The 23,291-nt window shown below is 37.0% G+C and overlaps 2 protein-coding genes across 4 annotated transcripts in view; one reads left to right on the top strand and one right to left on the bottom strand.

Annotated features, from left to right (window-relative positions):
- The window catches only part of LOC106130237 (dual specificity protein phosphatase Mpk3), a 43,448-nt gene extending 29,412 nt beyond the window's left edge, over positions 1-14,036 (bottom strand). For both annotated transcript variants that reach the window (XM_013329038.2, XM_060945144.1), the window contains exon 1: positions 13,338-14,036. In XM_013329038.2, coding sequence (XP_013184492.1) covers positions 13,338-13,701 — 364 coding nt within the window. In that variant the 5' untranslated portion in view covers positions 13,702-14,036. The remainder of the gene's footprint in view (positions 1-13,337) is intronic.
- A 1,011-nt stretch (positions 14,037-15,047) lies between these two features.
- On the top strand, positions 15,048-21,955 carry LOC106130151 (uncharacterized). Of its 2 annotated transcripts, none has more exons than XM_060945202.1 (7): positions 15,048-15,232; positions 15,449-15,520; positions 16,309-16,427; positions 16,967-17,128; positions 17,421-17,564; positions 17,943-18,811; positions 19,149-21,955. In XM_060945202.1, exons 1-7 carry the CDS (start codon positions 15,176-15,178, stop codon positions 21,791-21,793), a joined length of 4,068 nt encoding a protein of 1,355 aa, XP_060801185.1. In that variant the 5' UTR covers positions 15,048-15,175; the 3' UTR covers positions 21,794-21,955. The 2 variants fall into 2 exon arrangements, with proteins under 2 accessions (XP_060801185.1, XP_060801184.1); XM_060945201.1 differs by having other exon boundaries at positions 16,297-16,427.
- The last annotated feature ends 1,336 nt before the right edge of the window (positions 21,956-23,291 follow it).

Genomic DNA, 23,291 nt, shown 5'->3' with positions numbered 1-23,291 from the left:
ATCCTGGAATGGGTCAGTCAGATCATTAGAAGTTGCTGTTGTATTAGTTGCTTGATGCAGTGCAAAAGTTCTGTCCTTTAATTATGATTACCTACATATTTTTTTAAAAATGAACTTTATTTAAATTATACTATCTGTGTGATCAGTAAATAAATAAATATAAATATATATAAATATATATGGGACAAATTACACTGATTGAGTTAGCCTCGAAGTAAGTTCGAGACTTGTGTTACGAGATACTAACCCAACGATACTATATTTTATAATAAATACTTATATAGATAAACATCCAAGACCCAGGGCAATCAGAAAAAGTTCTTTTCTCATCATGCCCTGGCCGGGATTCGAACCCGGGACCTCCGGTGTCAGAGACAAGCGTACTACCGCTGCGCCACAGAGCCGACAAAGTCCAGTCAGTCCGATCGTGGTCTCTTCTTCCAAAAAGTAACAATGCAACCGGGACTAACGCCAGCCATGCCAGCATGGCACGCTCGACTCTTGTTTCTATCGCGCGAAAAACAATAGCTGTTTCGCTTTTTATTATGACGTAAAAAGGGACAGCGATTGTTTTCGCGCGATAAAAACGGCGTCGATCGTGCTCCGCTACGGGAACAGGGGATGATGATGTTATATTTATTACCTATACTCTAAAATTATTTTCAAAGGTACTTTAAATTATAACCAATGGTACATGTACAATACCTAAAGGATTGTATAATACATAGTACCCATCTGAGTGCTAGAGGCGAGTGTCAGAGTTGAGAAGATCTTAGTGTAGACTAACAATTATCTTGAAATGAAATGATCAAACGAAGTATTATTTGGAAGGTCATATAACTTCAGTTTATTTAGTTTAGAGTGTTATTACTTCGCCTACCTTTTGCTTTATTTAAAGTAATGTTTAACGTAATAAGCATCATGTTGTTTCACATATAAAGAATAATTTCAAAAATTTTATGCATTATATCTCGCTTATTTCGTCTAAAAATACTTAAAGCAAAGCATATAAGTAGAAGACACGTCAAAACAAAATACCTACACAATAACGTTTTCTGCAACGACGTCTATTAACAAATTGAACTGAATGAATAAATTTAAACAACAAGTCTTGATTAAATATATTCTAAATTTGTAGTAACAGAGTTGTTACCCAAGTCATAATGGAATTACACATTACAGCGCCGGCATTGGTGTAATTACTACGTATGCGCATTTGAGTAACATTCACACGGCTGCGGCCTAAAATCCGAGTGGTGTAATACTTTAATGAGTGTTACGAATGCCGCGCAAAATAGCGAATGGAAAAAAATTAAGCTTCATATGTTATATTTTCTGTTTCTGCTATTTTCATTCAGACATTAATCGCGTCGATATCCCTTACGGGGTAGACAGAGCCAACAGTCTTGAAAATATTGATAGGCCACGTTCAGCTATTTGGCTCCGCCTAAAAGAAGAATCTCAAGTTTATAAGCCCATCACTAAGTCGCCTATTACGATATCCATGGAAAAGTGATGGAGTGGTCCTATTCTCTTTTCATTTATATTTAAATAAATTTTCATTTATAATTAAATAAATTAAAGTAGGTTATACATAAGTGATGAAATAAAAAATTTCATTGTCAATTAATACTTGACACATCATCGTTATAATAATAATCATGCATTAAACATACCAACCTCAATAACCGAAATTAATTACCTATCTCTATACGGTCACTAGTTTATACCGTTGCCATGTCGAGCACTTTTATTCAGTTCGGAGTGGCGATCGAGCCATTTATCTGTCGCCTCATTGACAGAGCGCCTTTCCATTCACCATACATACGTTGTTATTGCTAACTACTATTGGAACAAGGCAGCGTGATTCAGTATTGGAATTTGAATCAATACTTTCGTTCAGTTTGGTATCGCACCGATATTAGGAGGAGGTACAGTCGAGAGAATATATGGGATACCCTTACGGTTAACTTATAGGAGGAGAAGGAGATTATCTGTTCTCGACAGTACTTTTGATCAGAAAATCAGTATTCCGGGTCGCATCCTGAGAAGTAACCATTTAGAATCCACCATTACCAAACAGAAGATGTAAGTACAGAAGTAGAAAAGGGTATGTTAAGATGGTTTGGTCATGTGGAGAGGATAAATGAAACAGGTTGACTAAGCAGATATACAAGGAGAGTGTGGAGGGAAAAGTCGGAATGGGAAGACCTAGACGAACTTATCTTGATTAAATTAAGGACGTCCTGGTAAAGGGTCAGGTCAAGAGGACCCGAAACCGCCGAGCTTGCATGAAGAGAGTTATGAATGTGGATGAAAGTATGCAGAGATCGTGGCAAGTGGAAAGAGGTAGTCTCTGCCTAACCCTCCAGGCAAGAGGTGTGATTTTATGTATGTATGTATTACCAATCTTGGTTTATTTTATTCAGGGACGCTGCTGGATTTGGAAAGCGACTGTCATGTGACTCTTCGAGAAAATGGTTAACTTGATAGAACCAGGATTGGTACTTACATCTGGTCAGAAACTGGCTTTGCAATTCGAAAGGAACGTATGAAAGTAAAATCAGGTGGTTAAGATCACCAACTACCTCTATATGCAACAAGGCATGCATGATCGATTGGCCATGCCGCACTTTGTTTTCATACAGACAGTACAAATAAACGCTTATTAACTACAAACTTAGTAAAGAAGTGGGGATCCAAAGTCTACACACCCTGAACGCAACAATGGTCTAGCAAACCTCACATATTTGTAAGTAGATAACTGTGCCAGTAGACTATAAAGTATTTTCCTCAGGATCTAAATTCATGGAATTGCTTATTGAGCTCCACGTCGCTGCCAGAGCGTTTCCGGCGCTCGCGCGCTTCCTGTCAAGCCGCCATTGTGATACTTATGTCAGACTCTGCGACTTTCATTTGAGCTGCACAAAACTTAGATTATGACCGCATAGATTGGTCTTATTTCGAATGAATTTTGTCGAATGATGCATCTTCTGTAAAAAAAATATTATAACTTTTCAAAAATTAAAAACATAATAACCTAGACGACATTTTATATTTGCCACGCAGATAATCAGAGAACAAATCTGATTTTCATTTCATTACAAAAGATTTAAGTCTTGTGGAAATTTCTAGCAATTTTCCAAGAGACAAAAACATTTTTAACAATTACAATTTCTCGATAATACCTTAATTATCTTTACTGGTCAATAAAACAGTATTTAGTGCGATGTTGATGTCTTATGCCATTAAAGGCTTGATAGTAAATTAGTTACGTGACCTTGGGGCGGACATTTCTTGGCAGTAATTGGGAATTCCTTCACATTTCATATGGCTATAACGGCCAAATAATGGCCTTTACTAAGAACGAGATATAACTTGTGATAAAATTTGAAAATTTCCACACGTTTAGTATGGCTATTTCAGAATTCATTTAATTTACTTTTCTTTGTATTAATAATTTAGTTGACATTGCTTTTGCACAAATAATCTGAAGTCTTTTCTCAAATCGGGGGCTCTTCTAGTTAATGTTATGTAAAATTAGATCAGAAAGATGAGCTAGATTGAAAAAAATTATAAATGTAAATGAAGCGAAAGAAGTATGCAAAGATCAGGTCTCAGGCTACGGAAGAGGCGTAGGTAGTGATAAGTACCTACTTATGTATTTATCCAAAATTATTTCATAACAGACTTGAACAATCGTAAAAGAAGTCGTCAAATAAAACGCCCACATCTGGAATACCTCTATATTGTACGATTTCTGTGTACTCTACAAGTAATCTGCGTATACGTAATCTCACAAGAACACGCTCTCTTATGTAACTTATGAAAAGTGTGAACACAAACATATGTAGTTAAGGTACTGTTTATAGTTTAGAATAAGAACACTCTATCTCATCCTGTGAATAGCCTTATTCCCCGAGGAGGCTGGTTAATAAAATACCAAAATCTGCCTGAGACGTAAAAGTTCCATAGACTTTTCAATGCCATTGGAAAGGGACTATCCTACAGAACATGTTAATAAGAAATAGGAATCTGGATGTCGGAATCATATACCCAATCCACAATTGACGAAAGCGTTGGAGGAAAACGAATACAATCGAACTAGGTAGGTATCAGAAATTTGTGCTGGCAAGGTTTGCACAGGTTGGCGGCACCACGCAGCCGCAAAGGGGGGAGAGGGGGGGAGGGGCGGCCCGGCATCGATCCGATGACTCATCGCGGCCCATTCATCCGCCGCACTCAATGAACCCGCCGCGCCCCCCACACCTCGCGTCCCCCGCGACGTCCTCGCAAGGACTCCATAAAATTCGCCCCTCGCCTCGTCGCGTAAACCAAAACCCATTTACACCCACATAATGCAGACGAAATCGTTATTCCGAGTTATAGCGACGTCAGCCGCCCACCATTGCCAGCACACATGGATATTCCGTTTAAATTCGAAATAACACTTCGAATACAGAATTCCATTTTCGTATATTTCGACGTTTCGCACGAGCAAACAAAATGGACCCTAAAACAATACCCGGAGGCAATTCCAAGATGAAAACAAAAGATTTCTCTGAGTTACCTCGCTAATGAAATGAGAAAAATGGAAGAAACCGGCGTAGATTCCGCGAACACGTGCTTGCAATGTTTTTTAAGGAAATCAAACTGCGCACAAGATGAATAAATAAGTAACTAGAAAGAGATCAAAGTAAATTAATGGCGAAATGTTTGATGTTATTACATAATTGCTTGTTGAAAAATGAATAAATTGCGTCATTTTTGATAACTCAAGTAAAAAACAATAACCTAGTATCATACTCCAATTCTACTGGTCCACAAGCTTAACTTGTCTAACTTATATATATACATATATATATTTATATACAAAGTTACTTGGGGAACCAAGAAAATATTGTAAATGAACAAAATTATAAAACCCGATCTTAGAACAAATTGAAGGTCACCACAAACACTAATAGTTTCAGCCTCCATGCAGAGTCGTGATGTGGCGCGGAGGGGGGTACCGAGGGGCAGGGCGGGGGAGCCGGCCCGGGAGGCAGGCAGGTGCACGGTAGGCCTTGGCCCGCCCGCGTCCTCCCCGCAGATTTACAACAACCTTGCCCGGTTTAAGTGTACCCGAAACCTTGCATGAAGAGAGTTATGAATGTGGATGAAGCGAAAGAAGTATGCAGGGATCGTGGTCAGTGGAAAGATGTTATCTCTGCCTACCCTCCGGACTAGAGGCGTGATTATGTATGTTGCAAGATTTAACCAGCCCAGTGCCGACATGTTCGGGACTATACTTTAAGACCTAAATGTTATAAGACTTGATTTTATTGACGCTTTTTATCTACGAGTATGTGATGTAATATTCCTATAGAACACGGCATATAGAAACAGCGACATTGCAAATTGTTAATTGACCACTATGTGAAAGTCATAGTTGCTAACACTGTGTTCAAAATTTCTTGAAAACCGGCAGACAATCCAAATGTCGCGAACACTGCAAATGCTATAGACTATAACAGCTCGTAACATATTAACATTATTAAGGGAGTACGTGCTAACAAAAGCATGGTTCTGCCTTAAATAGAGTTTAATCAAGCCTGTTGAGCCGTTTGAACCAATTTAGCGGATGGTGGGCGACGAATTTACGATGGCCGGGTGCAGTCTCTATTGACCACTGAAATCCACATCAATTGATGTCATATCTAGGTTGCAGGCAGATTAATATTGTTGTATTTTTCCTTGGGGCACATTGTGTAACTAGTGACCAAATTTTTATCAAAATTGTAAAAAAATGCCATTTCATTAGGAAGCCCATTTGAATCTCTTATACCTATCCGGGCTACATCCTCATCTCCTTGGAGCAGCCCAGAGTACGCCTTTTGAATATGATCCTGAATTGGAGATATAATTTAGACGGGAAGCCCATTTAATTGTCTCTGAAGATCTTAGATTCTTTCTGACTTACAAATTTCATTTATTTTTTCAATTGCATTTTTAGGCATTTAATATAATACTTCTGGTACAAATTATCACATCACGCTGTCTATGTTGTTGGCTTGTGGTTCAGGACGTCAAAAGAGTTTGTGGAAACGTATGGTAATTCCTTCATAAAATTTAGTCTGATCTTACATCGGTAAACTTGTTGTTCACTATGTCTTTCCGCCATTAAGATAACTTTCAATTTTTTGGGTGAAATATTGAAAATCTGACGATAGAATGTTAAGATGTTCCTTGGTTAGGGATGTTTGTGGGTGTGCTGCTGTATAAAAGATCGTCAACATAAACATTTAAATCACATCCAAACGTCAATAACTTAACCGGACGAATCTAATTTGTAGGGAATAAAATCTGCATACTACAATGAACCTCTTCGTGTTTAAAAAGTTTTGACCAGAGAAAAGCAAAAAGATTCAAAACTGTACTCCAACTGCTGTCAACAAAGACAGTTGAGAAGACTGAAGAGCTAAATCACATCGAGGGAGTTAAAAATAATATTCTCATGCTTTTTAATAATACCAAGTTAAAAGTTACGCAGATATCGGAGAAAAATCTAACAACGCCCAACATTCCGGGAACGCGGATTGACGTCACAAGTTTCGGTTCAATTCCGAGAATCGGCAGATGAAGTTTGAAATATTCAAGATGTTAATGTAAATAACCTTTGAAGATACATCCCACATAAAGCTATTTGTGTGCTAAGGATAATTATTTTAACCACCCCGACAAAAACAAGGGAGTGTGTGTTATACGAGCGTAATTTAGATTTACATAACTTTCGTAATTCTTTTAGTTAGTCATGATTGTGTACTCTCCTCGGCTTTACCTCTCTGGAGAGGGACCCGGGGCGCACTTATGAACACGATCCTATATTGGCCCTTATTCAGATTTATTTTATTACACAAAGTTATTGCCGTCTCCGCAACTTTTTCAGAGAATCCTAACCTATATTGGATCATGGTAAAATATCCAATTGCTTGAACGTGCACGCTGCTCACGGTATTTTATCAGCAATCGAACTAAGCAAAGCTTTGAGCAGTATCAGATTACAGTCTAGTTGATACAATTAATATCAAACCCACTAAAGTATCAGATATCTGGTGACCTTTGTGTGACCACAGCGTAACTAAGCCTAATTTTTTATTCGCTGCCACCGTACCGTGACTAGACTGAATCCGAACTGATACAATGCGTGTCTGTATATCCGTTGATTACAGATGTCGCAAACCGAATAGACCGGACAATACAGAAGAAAATAATAAATGAGGAAATATAATTTTTGTTGATTACAACACATAGTAAGCTGGATGGACCAGGGAAAAGCAAGCGGTACGTTCTAAGTGTATGTAGTGAAAAGTTTACTGTGCACAAAAAAAAGGATTATGTATCAATTAGAAATGGCTGCTGTACCGTGAAAAAGACAGGCCAGGAATGCGTATGACCATACTTCTTTTCTCTCTTCTTTAGATTTCTATCCTTAGATGTTTACTTATTCCAACATTTTATTGTCTACAAACGGATTTAATATTTGCCTTGTGCGCTACAAGCTTTTCGGTGTTTCTCTGGGGATCCCAGTGGCATCCGCTCTGGAGAGGAGCTAGAATTCCAGATGATCACGATGCAGAGAAGACTAGTAGTAAATTATTCTACCATATATGTTTTTAATAATAATACCACACAAACTATATAGAAGTATTGTCTTGTCTACTAGTAATAAATATGAATTTTCTAAAAGGATCTGTTCCATACAATCATATTCAAGTCTATGCCACAGATCAGTCATTACATCAGCGCGCAAAAACTCAATGTCAATGTTACGCCTCCTATACTCAGCGCGCTCGACCCATTCAACAATATTTGGCGTTTTGCGTAATCGCAGTTTCAGCATGTCAATTACCAAGGTTTATGAGCACCATTTGCGTGCAAAAATTATGAACATTTGATTTAAAAATGGCATTTTGCCATTTCATTAGGAAGCCCATATGAGTCAGACGGGTCTATTTGATGGTCTCGTAAAGTTTTTAGATTCTTTTCAACCTAGAAATTTTATTAATTTTTTCAATTGCCTTCTAAGGCATAGCCTTCAATTTTTGGGATCCAAAGACTCGAAACGTTGCGAATTTTTGATGCACTAGTTGAAAGTGCTTACGATCCTCAGCTTAATCTTCATCAAATAATAATAAGGAAAAAAACGAATGAAGAAAAAGAGAATGTTACTTATTTGTAAGAACACCACGAATTACATGAGCAAAAGCAGAGAGAAGCGGCCTATAGATATAAACATTTTCCTTAACAGAAAGACTATTAATGAAGATAAAAATAGCGCAAGTAAGGAAAATATTAAACAGTGGAGAATAGACGCACACTGTCGTAAAACAATCATCGGCATATGTTTACCTAAATACGGAAACGTGTTCATTGTTCCCGATGAGATCACACATCCTCTTCCCATTCGGTTTTCCTCGCAAACTCCGGTTCGAACGCCAGATGTGCGCAATTTCGATAAATATAAACAATCTGCTGGATTCAATGCAATAGCAACTCATCCTATTCGCAATATAGTCTCAGTTCGTATCTTTTGCCTCGCAAATAAAATATCTTTTGCAATGAAAAAATTGCAGGAAATCGAGATTGAAAGAAGAAATTAAAATTTATAGTTGTAACATCCTCAAATTTTTTTTAATTTTAGAGCGGTCACTCGTACGATCAATAGTCAAAAATTATTGGAAATTCTTCAACAGACAGGGCTACTAAAGTTACTAGAGAGAAGAGATACTAAGGTTACGGGTAACGATTGATGGTGATTCAATCAAGATCATTAACAACTATCATTAACCGCTTGTCCTCTGACTGGAGAATTTTACGAATCATAGACTAATTTCTTCATTGCTAGAGAGGAATACAAGTTGAATGTATATATGATTACAAGCCTTGTAACCGGGTGAAACTGTGCTGGGACGGTCGGACAATTCTGCCAAAACAAAGAGTACGATAACAAGTTTTTCTTCCTTGGGCAAACAGCCGACAGAACTCAATAGTCACGAAAAATTATGTAGTTGAACCAAACGACCTTCGGAAACAGCTTCAGCCTCTTTCTATCCACCTGGTGCACTGAGAACTTGTAACATTTCACCAGATTACTACAAAAACAAAGAGTGATTCTAGACAAAGCCGTCGACAGCAGTATTTATGAAGAATACAATCAGAATTAAATCACCGCAAAAAGCAATGCGTAATTTTTGGTTGGCGTAAAAGGTAAGCAGCATACACATAAACCGTGCCATATGATACCATTGACTAATATAAAACGGGATGATCACAGAAGTACCACAGATAGCGGTAGCTGCATTAAGCGACATTCAATTCTTTTGCCTCAACAATGTGGTTGGCATAAAAGTAAGTAGCATAGACACAAGCCGTGCAATATGATACCATTGACTCATAAAATGGAATGATCAGAGAAGTCCCAAAGCACCACAAATAGCGGTAACTGGATTAAATTGCGACATTCAGTTCTTTTGCCTCAACATGAGGTTGGCATAAAAGGTAAACAGCATAGACACAAACCGTGCAATATGATACCGCTGGCTAAAATAAAACAGGACGATCAAAGAGGGCCGGACGCGAATATTGGTGGCGTTTGGTGCGCGGCGGAAGAACGGCAGCCATTTTATTGATAGCTTCCTGTTTCCCTCACGACTTGCCAATTTTAACTGCACATTAGTTATAGTCAACTATATACATGCAATTCTAAGTGACAACTTTTGATCTGTTCGTGTTCATTTTAGGATTACCGAGACTCGTAACTGGTTATGAAAGTTAAGATAAGTAAAAAAAAGTAATCAAAGTGGGCGAAGGGAATGAAATTAGGCAAGCCTTTGTCGTAACTGGCCATTTTAAGAAAAATAAAACCAGGCTATTCTGATTGCCTGCTGCATTACAAATGTTGCATTCTTTTAAGGATACCAAATACATATGCATTTAACTATTAACGGCTAGATCAGCATTTCAGATATATTATGAAGCAATCGTTAATTTCCTCATGCCCATGAGTTGCCCAACGTTCCATGCATATCAAAAAATGCATGATAAAAATGGACTATCATTGGTTCGACCATACCATAGACAATTTCAAAAGAATCGTTCCAAATTCAAAACACTGGCCAAGAACATATTCGAGTCGAGCCAACGGCGCAGCGATCTTAATCTAAACATGGTCTCGCTTGAGGAGCACAATAAGTACTCGACTTCCTCTCCCACGGCTGAGGACCGGACGCCCCGACTGCCGACCTCCGGTGAGGCACTCCGGGCTCTTTCGACAGAGATTTTGATGTCACTAATTCATTGCTTTGTAACGCAACGAGTTAGACATATAGCGATGGAAGATTCAGCCATGCCGTGCCATGGATAAGACCAGCACTTTTTTAAGACTTAGAGCACCATATTTTGTTAAACGCCAGTCAGTCATGAATGAATCTGATGAATATGATATGCCTATAAACATCGCTACTTTTCCAAGTATATAAAAACTACCTTGTTAGGTTGAACCTTTTAATTTCGCGGTAACATTAACCTTTAAATAAGCACATAATACAAATCTGACAAGGGTCTTACGTCGTCTACTGCTTTAAATAATAACAATGAAACACATACGCCTGACTAAACCCATATATCTTTACAACAATTTTGTATATTCTTTGACCCTTTTCTAGAAAGCCCTTTGTCGAGATTTCTTGCCATTTTCCTTTCAATATTTGGGCACAATAATAAAAATATTATACGAGACAGTGTTCACAATGGTTTTCAAGCACGTGGATATAACATTATTATAATAAATACAATGAATAGCGTTACACGTTTACACGTGCCCTCGGGCCACATTTACTTACACACGAATATGAATTTGATATTTGACTGGCATTAGGTATGTGTAACATTGGTATAATTCTTGCTGGGTATATCTTGTAAATATAAAAGAGGACACGGACTGACTGCGATATCCACGCACAGGCAAAACTGTTAAGTCAAGAGACTTTCAATTATTGCAACTATCTTAGGCAAAACTGTTAAGTCAAGAGACTTTCAATTATTGCAACTATCTTAGGCAAAACTGTTAAGTCAAGAGACTTTCAATTATTGCAACTATCATATTAAAATACGACAACATAACTGCAATTATCAAATATTGTGTATCTACAATATCCTGTATGTAATACGTGCAATTATTGCCAGTCAAGACTTAACATGTAGATATAAGTACTTAATGTAGTCATTATTGAAATTACAGCGAAATTCACGAAATTCGCGCAGAAATTATATATGTATGTATTAGATTCAGAGGCGGATCTGATGGGGAACATCTAAATTACTACTCATTATGTGTCAGCTGTTGCCCGCAACTTCGTCCGCCTTAAATCTCCATAAATTTTAACTTGATGTTATTTCAATGTCTAAGCTATATTACTGCAAAGTTTTATTCGATTTAGAATTACAAACATACACACACTAATCATAACTGCATATGTCGGTATGTTATGAAACTAAAGATAAGTAAAAACCAAATAACTCTCCATTGAATAAAACCCAGTATGTAGAAAGTGCATGCAGTTGTATGTTCAATACTTTTTGTCAATGAATTGCGAAATTGTCGCGCCTCCGCCGACGTTACGAGCTACCTTAGGTAAGACAGTGAATGAATGAATTGTTCTTATGTGAGAACATGTTAGGTTGTATGTTAATTTATAATATATATGTATACAAATTATACAGATCAAGCCAGCGCTAAAGTAAGTTCGAGACTTTTGTTATGCAAAACTAACTCAATGATACAATATTTTCAAGTGAATCCAAGTTTGTTCTATTGTGAACTGACTGGTGTTTGAACCGGGACTGGAACCAGGTTCAGAGGCGAGAATCCACCAACTACAGGAAAATGGCCATCAAAGAACACAACACTCATTAGTCATACTTGTAAATGTATCTTATATATTCTAAGGAATTGGGAATTAAGATTGGTATTTATTATTATGACTGGCTGCCCCCTAGAGCTTCACTCTTGTGAAAATTTCAGGACAAAAAGTAGCCTATTGTATTCTATCAATGTACCAAATTTGTTTAAAACTTTGTTCAGTAGATTTTGCATGTGATATTAATAAAACATAGATACATCAAAGTAGGCAAACGCTTTTGCATTAAGGTTTAAACTTTTGATTGCATCAAGGGTAATATTTTGTGAAAAAATATTATCCTTGGAAAGGAAAAAATTAATATACATTTACATTATACAAATGAACACACATCTTCCCAGTGTGTAGCCATAGATTAAATTGGTCCACTCCCTATGATCCAAGCATAATTGTTTTGCTTAATCCGTATTTATTAACCTTTTCATGCAAACTTTTTCATTAGATACAGGGCTTACATATGTAGAAAGTCAATACTGCACTATAAAAAGTTGCCTTTCTATACATGTAATAACTTCACTAAGAAAAGTTAATAGTCGGCCCTGAGTGTCCTAAGACAACAAATGAATTGAGTGATCACAATGAAGCCATCCAACCAAAAATTACAATTCTTTTTAATTACAGAAAAAATATTATCATTTACAAATAAATAAATACTTAAAACAGCTATCCAGCCTTCTTCTAAACAGAATTTGATCCCACCACCTAATTGAGATAACCTGTCCTTGATGTAACTTAGGGTCCAAATTTTTCCAAAGCTAGATTTTAAAGAAACTGTCTTTAAAATCTGGCTTAGCAAATGATTGTCTAAGAAGATATGTATATAGCCAAACATATGTATAACAAAAACAAATGACACAGATTGATTTTATTGATGGAATATAAAAAATTGTTACATATTTATGAGGCATAAAAATAAAAGTAAGCTTAGCTTTAGTTTACTCATGAATCAAAAATTCATTAGAGACTAAGATTTGACTAGACCAAACACACATGAGATGTATTCAAATTGAACGTTGTGTTAGGTTAAGTTAGGTAAGGGTTAGATTTACACCTCATTCAGCTTCCCGTAGCCGGCCAGGTAGATAATTCTTACACATGTTAAAAAAATAAAATTATCTTTATTATTCATGGCGTTTTAGGGAATTTGTATTGTATCAGCAAGCATTCCACTGATTTAAAAAATATATTTAGCTAGCTTTATAACTTATAAGTCCACTTACAAAAGAATAATTTTCTGTAACTTAACTCAAAAACAAACAAAAGTGGAATGGGAGTTGACTCTTTTGACTGGGTTAGGGCTAGTTGATTTGTTATTATGACATTAAATTTAAAGTTGGAATACATGTTAGATAGATTATATGAATTCTGATTATTTACCTTCAAGACAGACGACCTGCACACCATCTTGTTTGAGCCTTTTCAACAGGATACCATGCACGGAGTCTGGATCTCTGGAAGCCCCATCACCATACAGCACAAACATTCCGCGAGTGTGACAATGCATAATCCTCGCCTTCAGTTCCTTACACTGCACTGTAGAAGCTAACTCTATCTTTCCCGCGGCCAATCGCCGCAACATTATACTAGGAATGGAAAAATTCACGGCAGAACGTATGTGCGATATTGAATAATCATTTGATCCACGACAATCTATGAGAACAGTATCTCTTTCGTCCGAACGGAGTTTTGCTAGGAGCCACTCCTTCGACACCAGGTCACATTCACACTCCGAATCTGGCATCTTAGAAACACAATATTTTCTACTTTATTTCACGGACCCTTGGCTCTTTGATAGCCTGTTGCACTATTGCAGGATAATTAGGTATGCCAAACAGTTTAAATGCACAAACATGGCTAGCGTCACACGATTCGAAACTTGGTGATAAGTCTTTTATAAAGATGCTTCTTCTAACACTTTATTTACTAAATAAATCGTCCAAAGCGAGCGAGTTAGGCGTCTGTGGCTAACTAAAGCGCTAGGCTGCGGAACAAGCAAAACGCACGCACGCAACAAACGAATGATGTCTGTCTACGGTGCTGCGAACGACAAACAACGAACACCGAAACGAACCGAAAGAAAAGACAACGATCAACCAACGACAAATCAGAATCATCTTTGGAGGGTTCGTTGGGTTGCCAACTCAGAATAAATATTAACCTTAACAGCTCTATTTCTTTTATAAGCACGCATTAAGAAGACTCGTCCAGCGTGCCGCCGAATTCGTACGTACCGACTCGGACCGACTACATTAAATGTGTGTAATTAAACGGCGCTGTACAGCGTGCCCGCATCTAATGACCAGTGGTCGTACGACCTTCACAGACCAGTCTGAGTGACCACCAGTGTTGCCGAGTAAGAGTTAACTGCGCGCTATACTGGTTTTGATCTGTCCGAGTCGGTACGAGCTGTCGACCTCGTACAACATGCTGTACGAGCCCTATGGAATCAGCTAATTTTTCATAGCATGCAATTTTTGTTGCTTCGTTATAACAAACAAAATCGACGACAGAATAACTACCTAGGGCTACGTCATATTGTAGTTACTTACGAATGTCAATCGAATAAGTTATCAAAATATTTTCACGAGGCGTTGATAGGATGTGAAAGTAATTTTTATTTGTTTGTTTGTTACCTCTTCGGAAAAAATCATTTTTCCTTTGTAGTTGATGCTAATTTTGTCACTTTTTTTTAGGCGGCGTTTAATTCGTTGCTTTTTAAAGGGGTGATAATTTCGAGCTCTTTTTTTTAACATAGCGTTACATTCGTCGCGTTTTAGATGGCGCTAGATTCGGCGAAGCTGCGGGTAAAAGCTAGTTTAATTATTTTTATCTTCGACCGGGCTAGGTGTTATGCATGGATATTCAAGACTCTGGCGATGTTGAGTAGCAAAAACTAGGTATTATCTAGATAAAACAAAAACTACACTATATTTATCGTAAAAAAGAAAGTTAAGTTGCTATTTAAACGTGGCTATTGGACTGTCTTTGCCTTTATGAAACAGAAAAAACTCCCATCAACTGTCATTGTCAAATACGTCAAAATGTTTCACTTTCGCGGACTGACTTGACTTAAGGTCACCAGTCAACCTATTTGCGTTTTTGTTGTTAGGCAGTGGCACGCAGTGGATAAAATGGTTTAGATTTATCTTAGACTGTATTTCTCGTTGGATAAGTATTTATATTTATGTGGAAATTGGTAACTTAATCATATCAATATGGATATTTTGTATGATAACTTAGACAACTATAACGAGGCAAATCTGATTCTGGAGGTAACTATACATTTTAGCGCCAATTTTTTTTCTGATTACATCTTCATCTGTCTCTTTTATATTGGTCAAAATTAAACTTCTTTTTATGAATTATTACACACACACACAACTCTATATGTCCTAACTCAAATATCTAAGCGTAAAGGTGACAAATTTAAACAGTTTCATTATGTTAAGATGACATTTTCCCCTAATACATTTCTTTCGTATTTTCAGTTGAGAAATGAGAATCAGGAACTGAAAGCTAAGCTGGGGAAGTACACTGTGGCGTTAGACAAGCTTCAAAAAGTAAGTATCTACCTAGATTAATACCTTACTACCTATAGGTTTTTCAGTTTGGAATCATTGGAATAATTTATACCCTGAACTCCTCTCCAGAGAGGTGAGGACCCAACCGGGACCAATGCCAGGTGGATGATGATTGTAGAAATTTGTTGAAAAAGTAAAAAAATGTGAATATGTCACACTATTTATAATCATTCCTGTGCCCAGAACATTGTTTAAAATTTGACAAGGCACTGTAACTGAAAATGAAACTCTTACTATGAAAAATTTTGACATTATTCTTGCCAGTAAGTCAAGTGAAGAATGCCAAGCAAAAACAAGACCCCTTAACCTCTTTCCAATGAATGTTGTAAAGATAAAGGCTATAAGTACATCCATCTATTGTAAAATTACTAAAGTGTAGGAGAGTGGATAGAAAAATCGGAGTGGGAAGGCCTAGACAAACATATATTGATCAAATTTAGGATGTCCTGGCAAAGGGTCAGGTCAAGAGTATTTAAAACCGCCAAGCTTGCATAAGGGGAGTTATGAGTGTGGATGAAGCGATGGAAATATGCAGAGATGGTGGCAAGTGGAAACAAGTAGTCTCTGCCTACCCCTAACACCAATCACCTTGGTTTGGTTTCCTTCCACCCAAATGTAGACTGGAAGAGATTGCATTAGCGATAAGTCCGCCTTTGTACCATCTCTATCTGTTTTGTGCTGTAAATTTTGTCTGAATAAAGGCTGGTGTAGGCAGAGCCAAAGATAATTAGAACGTATATGCATTGATTGTTTAGAACATTTTGCAGGATTTTGACAAACTGGCTGGGGAGTATAAAAAGCTAGAAATGAATTACTCTTCGCTGCTCAAGACAGCCCGGGCGGAGGTCGAGAGGAAGACTCAGATTATAGCTAATCTTAATATGGAGTAAGTATAAGAAGAGAGATTTGATAAGTGCAGATTGTATGAAACAATCAAGGGAAATGCTTAAAAAGTAACATTTTTTATTTAAGACTATAGACTAGAAACGTGAGGTCAATAAGTGATACCTTGTATCCAATTTTGAAAATAAATCTATTTTATTGTAAACCTTACACTATTTGAGTTTACATTTCATTATTCAACTATGCATCTAAATCTAGCCTTTCAGTTTTTTCGAGACCCCTACCGCTATAAGAGGTAAGGACGTGATATGTTCACGTATATATTATCTGCAGGGCAGGTTCTAATCACTGCACTCACATTCTACAGTATAATAAATTTGAAAAAAATGATATTTTAGGAAAAGGATTCTTTCAGACAATGGGCCACTATTTGAATCTCAGTTCCTTCATTAAGCCATATTGTGGTCTTTCGTCGTTTTGAGACTGTAGGCTCTGACTATCCCGTAATATATATGTATGTATATATGATCTGCAGGATAGGTTGCAATCACTTATTCAAAAGCTCCTGTTTTGATATTTCAGGAAAGACATGATGGTGTTGAATGCGATTCAAAACAATAATGTCAACATACGAAGGAATTTGGGAACGGCCATAGCAAAGCGAAAGAGACAAATGGAAATGGATGCGCAAAATGTTAAAACTGCTGGGCATCAACTAGACATTAAGAATTCTGGAATGGACAGGTAATTAATGGACAAATAAGGCTGCCTTTTGTACATTTAGTATAGGATAAATACTTATGTTATATAATTTTTGTACATTGAAGCGAAGGAAATATGCAGAGATTGTGGCAAGTGGAAAGAGGTAGTCTCTGCCTGCCCCTCCGGGAAAGAGGCGTGATTTTATGTATCTATGTATGTATTAAAGGGTATCAATATGTCCCATAAACCGCTTGCCAATCATATTTAATTTTATAGGTATTTACCTAAAGCATAAACTTGCGAGTAACAGTTACGTTATAACAAAAAATTCCAGGAAAGAATCTTCAAAAACACCTACAGATGAAGCTCCACGTGTGTCACAGAGTGACGCCAAGGAGAATATCCATGAAGACCAGAGAGGGAAGACGGGTGGAGCAGCCGGTATAAGGGGTAGACGAAAATCTATGCCTGCATCTAGGTAAGTTACTTAAATATGAGCTTAAATAAATTTTTGAACTCCTATTATGCACTATATATAGTACAGCCTATAGTGCATAGTGTAATGCAATAGTGCCATGGATGTCGTAAAAGGCGATTAAGGTGTAGGCTTATAAACTTAGGATACCTCTTATAGGCGATGGGCTAGCCAACTGTCACTATTTCAATCTTAAATCCGTCATGAAGCCATACAGCTGAATGTGGCCTTTCCGTCTTTTCGAGACCGTTGGCTCTGTCTGCCTCGCAAGGGATATAGACGTGACTATATGTATGTACGTAAAGCCTATGCATTTTTGAGATTAGACGACAATGTTTATTTATTTTGATTCAGCTGATGATTTCGCTTCCTTATTTACAGAATTGCCAAATTTAGTTCAGATGAAGAAGACGAACCGAGTAACCCGAAACAGAGAAACCCTTTTCCTAGAGAAGATGACCCCCGTAGAAACACTGATAGGAATTACCACAAAGACAACAAGCCCCCTGACCCCAGAAACAGAATCTTTGATAACGACAGAACTCGCAACAGTGACAAGTCCGAGTATCAAAGACGCAGATACAGTCCGGAAAGATTTCTTCACAGATTCAAAAGAGATTTCTCGGGAGACCAAAGGCGAAGAGATTTCAACGATTTAAGACGACGCAGGGAGAGCCAGGGTGGATATAGGTCAGACAAGGACGCAGAGCTGAGATCTCGTAGAGATGGCTCCGGAGAATATAGGTCTGACAAAGAAGCAGAACAAAGATTACGTAGATCAGGAGACCGGAGACTTTATAGAGGTCGTTCGGGTGAGCGAAGGCCGTATCCTGACAGACCACGAGATCATAAGCCACGTTCAGAGGATTTTGGGGATCATCATCGAAAACCTGATTTGAGAAAACGCCGTTTGGAGAGCCCACCCGGTGAAAAGTTTCATCAGTACGACCAAAAGAATCAGGAAGACGAGTCGTTCTGTCTCAAAGAGTTCGATCGAGAGTATTATGATGAGAGAAATAAATATCTGGAAGAAGTTGGTCCTGCTATATATCATAGTGATTATGATTATGAAGAGCCTTCCTGTAAGAGGCCGAGGACAGATTCTTACCACAGAATAGAACAAGATAATCACAAAGTACAATACCCATTGGACCAAGCACCACAATTTGTTATTGGGAACATTCGAAGTGAATATATGTCTTGTCAGTCTCCGGATTATATGACAAAAGAGGCTGCCTCTACACCTAAAGGTAGTTACGTTTTACTATATGAAAAAGTAGTTAAAGTACATACATACATATAATTACGTCCATATCCCTTGCGGGGTCGACAGAGCCAACAGTCTCGAAAAGACTGATAGGCCACGTTCAGCTGTTTGGCTTAATAATAGAATTGAGATTCAAATAGTGACAGGTTGTTAGCCCATTATAAGCCTATCCCTTAGTCGCCTTTTACGAGATCAATGGGAACGAGATGGATTCGCCCTATTTCCTTTTTTTTCATTAGTGCGGCAAACCACACGGCATAGTTAAAGTAACAGAAACTTTTATGTATGTGTTACACTCATATTTAACCATTTTTTTACAGAAATTAAATTTGATGCTGATGTAAAAATGGACGATCCGAGAGAGCATAGCAACAAATATACAATACGAACGGAGAACGGGGAAAAAGTGATGACAACAATAGCTGCGAGAAATGTTGACTTGAGACCTGTTAACAAATCTTTATGGAAAATAGCAGATGTTAAAGTACCAACTGCTTTAGCGAGGCGTCCTTCAGAGTGTTCAGAAGATCGTATTAGTGAAGTATATGGTATTGATGCCTCTGATGTATCATCTATGGAGTCCGGGGAGATATTGGGATCAGCAATATATGATATTTCTTCTGATCCTTTTCATTACGAGTCCAATAGAAAAAAATCTAATCATGGCGAAATAAAAAAACCCGCCTATCCCAGTTCACATTTAGAAAAAGAAACTTCAAGTGTAGAAAAGGTAGTAGGATATCCAAAGAGTTTTAAGCAACCATCTGCCCAGGTGGAAAAAGATACCAATCACCCAATTGTATCTGAAAAGGCGGCTATCCGGACAGAAAGTAGAGTAGATTTACACACTCGTGAAAAACAGAGTATGCAAGCGGAAAAAATTGTAGATGACAAGGACATGTTATCGTCAAAAAAATCAGTTTTACCAATCGGGTCAGAAAAACATATGGAAGACGCACGAAACCCTATTAAATTCCCCACGACACGTGAAAATATTGATAAAAATACAAATATTGAAAAACAGACCAGTGAATGTGGAAAAAATGAGGAACCTGTTAAACGCATGCATTGTCCTAATGATTTTAAAACTAAATATAAAATACCCAAATTAAAGAGTAAGGATCAATCTGTTAGTTGCGAAAAGAAACAATCTGATAATAAACAGTTGGAAAATAAATTAAAAACTGAAAATCATGACAATTCTTCTTTGAAACATACATATAACAGGAGTGGCACGTGCGTAGAGAACTCAATGGAACGGAAAAAGGACCATGTCACTGCTGATTCCGGTAAAGGAATGGTCGAAGGTGATTTAGAACTAAGTGATGAAAGTTGTGATGTTGACCTGATGAAACGAGTTATGAAAGATATAGCAGAGCGGACTTCATGCGAATCGGGTAAATCAAAAATTGAAAGAAGTGTTGTTGAAAAAAATGAAAATGTCGCTTCAGAATGTGCGGAAGACAAATATTCTAAAAACATCGTGAAAGAGAATGATGTTGCGCTTAAAGCAGATGCAAAACAAAAGAAAGGCGAATCAAATGATACTAATAAAGTTGGCAAAAATAAGACCACGAAAGAAAAAATAACAGAAACACTCAAATCAGAGCCAGAAGGAACTTTGCAAAAACATTTAAAATCAAAAGCACCGGAAAATGTAGTATCTAAAGAAATAAAAAATAAATTTAGTGATTTGTTTGGTGACAGTAGTAGTCTTATAACGCCAGAAGACTTGGGCTTGACAGCACCAGAGGTTCGAATTGAATCTTCCTCGTCAAATTACATTCCCATCTTCGAGGACGCTCAAGATGCAGTTGATCTTGGTGAGAAAGTGTCTCACCAGATAAAACTTTCTCTCCCAGACATTTCTCCTGAGGGCCAAGCCAAAATTGATTTTAACACAGATATAAATAAAAAACCTAGCAAAAGTTCAGAAAAGGAATTTAATATTGACAAATCATCAGATAAAGAAGTAACTAAACATAATCATAAAGATATTGGAGGCACACAAAAAGAACAGCATAACGTTAGATCAATTGATAAAAACGATATAAAGACAAAATCTTCTAAAAGTGTAGATAAAGAACACGCTTTAACAAAAGGAAATGAGTCAAAGAAGCCGAGTAAAACTGTAGAAAAACAACGTATCGATTCTGATGAAACTAAACAAAAACGTAAGTCGAAGAATGCAAATATTGACAATCCATTGATTACAAATGAAAATGTCAATGAAATAACTAAGACAAAACATAGAAACAATATTCGGATAGAAAATTGTAGTGATACAAAGATGGAGAGGACAGGTGAAACAAACAAAGTTAAATTAAGTGAACATCTAGAAATACAACCACAAGACGGTAAGTCGTCAGATGCAAAAATAATTGAACATTGTCATAAAAGTACTGAAAAATATACGGAGAACGACACCAAAACATTAGAAGTTAAGAGGAGAAAATCGAAAAGACATGAAGAGAAATCGCAATTACCGACTGAAACAGTACCTTCAACATTACCAACAGTTGAAAAAAATGCAGACATAACTGCGTCTACACAAATAACTGCCATAAGACCAAATATTGATGCTCTCAATCCAGAAGAACCAGATATAGTGAAAACAGTAATTATATCTTCCGGAGTGCAGCCAGTTTTGGCGGAAAATTTGCCGTCAACTAACATTAGTCCGATATTGGAAGCGTCTGAGACGCCCAACATTGATGCCAGACAAATGAATCAAGGAAATCCGCTGTTAAGTCACTCTCTTCTACACGCTTTAGCTACGTCGACTCCCGCCAAAGAGAATTTTGCACAAAGTGTGCATATAGATGAAAGTAGTAGAATGACTGATTTTAGTAACGGTTCTAATGAACAAACTTCTCAAAGCAATAACGGAGATTCTCATAATGAGGCTCCAGACGTCAGAATTTTTGTGAAGCGAAGGAGAAGAGCTATAAAGAAAAGCGTTTAAATTCTCTTCTTTAGGAACCTTGCAGTTTCTGTTCTGTATCATATTAGTTAAGATAAAGTAGATATACTAGATTGTTCTTATAGTATTTACTGTTTAAATTATGATTGTCATATTGGCACTGAAACATGGAGACTGTAAAAATAAATGATTTATCTTAAAATTGTCTTTTGGAGCATAGATTAATAATATTGACGTAGAAAAAAGGCGGACTGGAGGACTATTCAGCAAAATGAAGCACCAATAGTAGACATACTGACCCACTGTATATATATACAGGCCTCACGCACACCATCACCTCTCAATAGTGCGACAGTCGTCCGCCATTACGTCATAGATTATCTCTCGAAGTGGTAAGTTTTGTCACTCACACGTGCGTACAACGCCATTATGATGCTTCACTTTTTTAAGCGACGTTCTGTCCACCTTTTTTATACATCTATGATTGTATCAAACTATACCTAGATTCGTTTCCGAGCGTGTCATGCAAATTAGGGCCGGCGCTCACTGCCGGTGTATACCTACTGCATAAGTTTCAACTGTGGAGTAGCATCTTTATTCCATCTAGTCTCACCCAGTGCAGTAGTTAGATAGTCGTACTGTTTGAATACCATAGTATCGAAATGATGTGAGTTCTACATACATATAATCACGTCTGTGTCCCATATGAGGTGGCCAGAACTAATGCCACGTTCAGCTGTTCAGCTGGAATTCCAAATTTTTTAATCTTATTATGACGATTTTATAACTCACGTGAGTTGTCGAGTAAAAACTTCAAGTCGTAGAGTAAAAACTTGATAATTTCATCCTTCAGTCAAAAAATTGGTAAATGTCCAGTAAAGCGTAAAGATAAGACACAAATTTAATTTTGCTTACCTACCCACTGTTTGTATGAAAATAGGCTTTGTATCTTTACCGCAGTACAAGCCTATGCTGATTTAAGAGAGATTAATATTTTCATGTTTGATAAATGAAATACTTCTATATTCCCAGAACAGTCTTTATTTTCCTTATAAATATACATAAATAATAGTTTTACTTACACATTTATTACATTTTGTTTTACAAATAACAGGTGAACACGATTTAACTAATTACAATTTTAGTGAAGTTTTAATTACACTAGTCTACAAGGTTCGGGCAACAGAACACTGACCTATATCACGATGTAGCACTAGCATTACTGATTACAAATATGCTTACCAAAATCTGTCTAGACGTCTGGTTTTTTTTTAAATATTTTTTTTTTATAATTTACCCGCATACAGGCTAAGATAAAAATGTAGATGATAGTCAACTATTTATTTGAGGGTATCTTTATAATTCATATGATATGATAGATAGACAAGTATAAAATGAGGGTATCTTTATTTTTCTTATGACACTACTACACAACAAATACTGGCTTTGCGTATTTTCTGTAATAACTTGGTTATATTTAAAATTTGTTATTAAAATGAGTGAAAATTCTGATAAAATAAGTTGTGTGAATTCCCCTGAT

Source organism: Amyelois transitella, chromosome 7 (assembly GCF_032362555.1).
Source record: "Amyelois transitella isolate CPQ chromosome 7, ilAmyTran1.1, whole genome shotgun sequence".
NCBI classification, from domain to species: Eukaryota; Metazoa; Arthropoda; class Insecta; order Lepidoptera; family Pyralidae; genus Amyelois; species Amyelois transitella.
Note: the sequence above shows the minus strand (reverse complement) of the source record. Positions and strands in the feature narration are given on the sequence as shown.